Source organism: Brassica napus, chromosome C4 (assembly GCF_020379485.1).
Source record: "Brassica napus cultivar Da-Ae chromosome C4, Da-Ae, whole genome shotgun sequence".
In the NCBI taxonomy this organism is placed as follows: Eukaryota; Viridiplantae; Streptophyta; class Magnoliopsida; order Brassicales; family Brassicaceae; genus Brassica; species Brassica napus.
The window spans coordinates 4,596,186-4,599,009 of NC_063447.1; the positions used below are offsets into that span (position 1 = coordinate 4,596,186).

At 35.6% G+C, this 2,824-nt stretch overlaps 1 protein-coding gene across 2 annotated transcripts; it reads left to right on the plus strand.

The window, feature by feature from the left end:
* Window positions 1-913: 913 nt before the first annotated feature.
* On the plus strand, window positions 914-2,233 carry LOC106394413 (dynein regulatory complex protein 10-like). Of its 2 annotated transcripts, XM_013834986.3 has the most exons (5): window positions 914-1,075; window positions 1,150-1,274; window positions 1,403-1,473; window positions 1,556-1,642; window positions 1,721-2,233. In XM_013834986.3, the coding sequence occupies exons 2-5, from the start codon at window positions 1,166-1,168 to the stop codon at window positions 2,030-2,032; spliced, it is 579 nt and encodes a 192-aa protein (XP_013690440.1). In that variant the 5' UTR covers window positions 914-1,075; window positions 1,150-1,165; the 3' UTR covers window positions 2,033-2,233. The 2 variants fall into 2 exon arrangements, with proteins under 2 accessions (XP_013690440.1, XP_048609340.1); XM_048753383.1 differs by having other exon boundaries at window positions 1,019-1,274.
* Window positions 2,234-2,824: the final 591 nt, after the last annotated feature.

Here is a 2,824-nt window from a genome sequence, read left to right on the forward strand (position 1 = left end):
ATAAACTCAGAAGAAAGAATTGCATACGTTTAAACCGTACGTGCCCTGCTAGCAAATCAAATATGGAAGCGCATATAAACAGTTCATATAGTACTAGAACAATAATGGATGCGACACGAGGAACACAACCTATTGAGATACATTGAAATTACACAATAGTTTTCTTTGACTAAAATTATACAATAGTTATTGATTAAAATTGTAAATATTCCTTATTAGTTTTAGGGTTTTGTGTATGTAGTCCCAGCGATCTCTTTATAAAAGCGAACAAAAAATAATAGAGATCTTTTATTTCTTGTTCACTTTGTACTACATATAAAAAACCTTAAAACTAATAAATAATATTTACAATCTTAGGGTATGAATGGTGACCAGGGAACGACGAGGAATAATGCATTTCCTAACGTTCCTAAAAAAAATTACCATTCACAAGGAATAATAATTTCCTCTCATTCCCTTTCATTCCCTTTTTTGTAGAGAATTAAAGAACAAAATTATTCCTTGTCAAATTTGATAAGGAATAATCATTCCTTTTCATTCCTGGTATTTTATTCCCGTACATTCCTTTTTTATTCGTTCCTCTTGTTTCCCGGATGGTCACCAGTCGGACCCTTAGTCTACAACTAACATATAATTTCAATATATCTCAATATCTACAACCTTCATTTATGTAGCAACCTTTACTATTCGGGATAAAAAAATTACTGTAATATTGGAGATGATGAAAACTTAGCAGAACAGAGCTGAGATGATCTTGTTGATTACCAATAGCGTAGGTAATAATCATGTATATTTTTCATGAGATTCAATAAGCCTAATAAAGCTTAAGCGCAATAAGGCCCAAGCCCACCTCACGTAAACGAACCGAAAAAATAAATAAATATTAGACCGATCGTAATTTTCAGCAATTAGCTGCTAATCACTCGTGTGTTTTAGGAGCTTAATATAACCAACAAAATAGGAATTGGCAAACCCTAAAACCCTTTCCGACATAAACATCATCATCCTGCGCCGCTCTCATATTCCTTCTTTCAAGCAAAGCTTTCTTCGACCAATCGTGGTTTCTCGCATTCAGGTTCGTGTCTGAATCTCTAACTCCGATTGATTCAAACCAAAATCTCGAATTTTCTATTGTCTTGTCTGTTTCAGAAACCCAAAACAAAACATGTATAATCGCAAGCCAATGGCGAAGAACAAACAAGCCATGGATGATGATGATGCCGTTGATCCCAACATGAGCTTTAAGAATATTATGAAAGATGTTCAGCACTTTGGTAAAAACACTCTCTCTCTTGTCTGAACTTCGTGTAGGCTGCTTGAATAAGACATTGTTGCCATATTTAGCACTCAGACATGATCACTGATGTTGTCATTAACTGATCTTTCTTAAATGTTATAAAAGCTATCAAGCATATGACATGGAAGGATAAGAAGGCCTTGGAGAATCAGAAAGTCACCGAACTTGGTGGAAAGGTTTGATTTTTAATTCTCCAATCATCTCAAAGTTACAATTTTTAACGAGATGGGCAAATCTTTTTTTTTTTTTTTTGGTTAGCCTCAAAAGAAACAGAGGCTACCACTCAGTGTAGCGAGAGTGCAGATGAAGAAGCAGAAAGAAAGGGAGGAGAAGATGGTGGAACAGGTTAAAGCTTTTTTTAGATAACCTCACATTATGAACGTTAAGTCTAACTCTCACTCTCTGCTACTGTGTGTTCTGCAGAATTTGATTTTTGGCAGATTTGGAGGACCGCTTGGTGGTGGTGCGAGTAGGAAGAAGCCTGCAGAGAAGAAGCGTAAGCCGGAGGATAGAGTCCTGAAATCGACTTTCGGGAATTTCAGGGGTGGTGTTCTTGATGTTAAGGATTTACTACGTTCTGGTTCTTCTTCATCAAACGGAGATTTCAATTTCGGTAAGAGCAAGAGCAAGTCCAGAGGCATGGGAGGAGAGCTAGGAGGTGGAGGAGAGAAGAAAGGGAAGAAGAAGAAAGGAAAGAAAGGTAAGAAAGGAGGTGGTAAGAGGAGAAGCAAGTGATCTCTGTTAGCTTTGTAAACAAAATTTTGATATGACTGGAGAAAATAGGAAAACATTATGGCACAATCATCTTCATCTAATAGATGAGTTTACACATTAAGAAATGTATGATGTGTCATATCTCCTAGTTTCAACTTTCTTGAATCATGTTTTGTATCAACTTTCCAAATTACAATTGCAAGTACAAGATTTCTATATAAACGTAGACATCATACATCATACATCATACGGATGATTGAATATATTGCATGATCCAATATTAGGACACTTAATTTCTAGGATACCAAAAACAAAATTTATGGGATAGTGAACTAATATGTCCATCCCTGTTTATTATAATTGCTTTACTTTTTTTGCTGATTAACGATGAAGAAGATTAGCCTGCTATGGCTTCAGAATGGAAGAATTTTCAATTTATTTCATTGCCAGAGAGCGAAATGTAAGAGCGGGACCTCTTTGCAAAAAGAACTCGCTTGCAAAACTCTATTTTCTCCCATGTAAACTCTGAAATTCCGGGATGGCTAGCTCAAAAAGCTAGTATGTTCCTTCCGAATTAATAAATCACGGTGTTTGCAGTCGAAAAAAAATTGCTTTACTTTTAGAGATGATTGTGGAATTTGGCCCAGCATCTATAGAAAGAGTCGATTGTTATGTTAGATCATCTCATCATTGCCTTTTGATTTTATCCAATTCTCCAAACTGAAAAAAATCCAGAAAAAAACTTTGCGCGTTACTTATTTTGGATTTCGGCCAAGGAAAAAGCGAGAAAATCACATGATTTTTCTCTAGTTT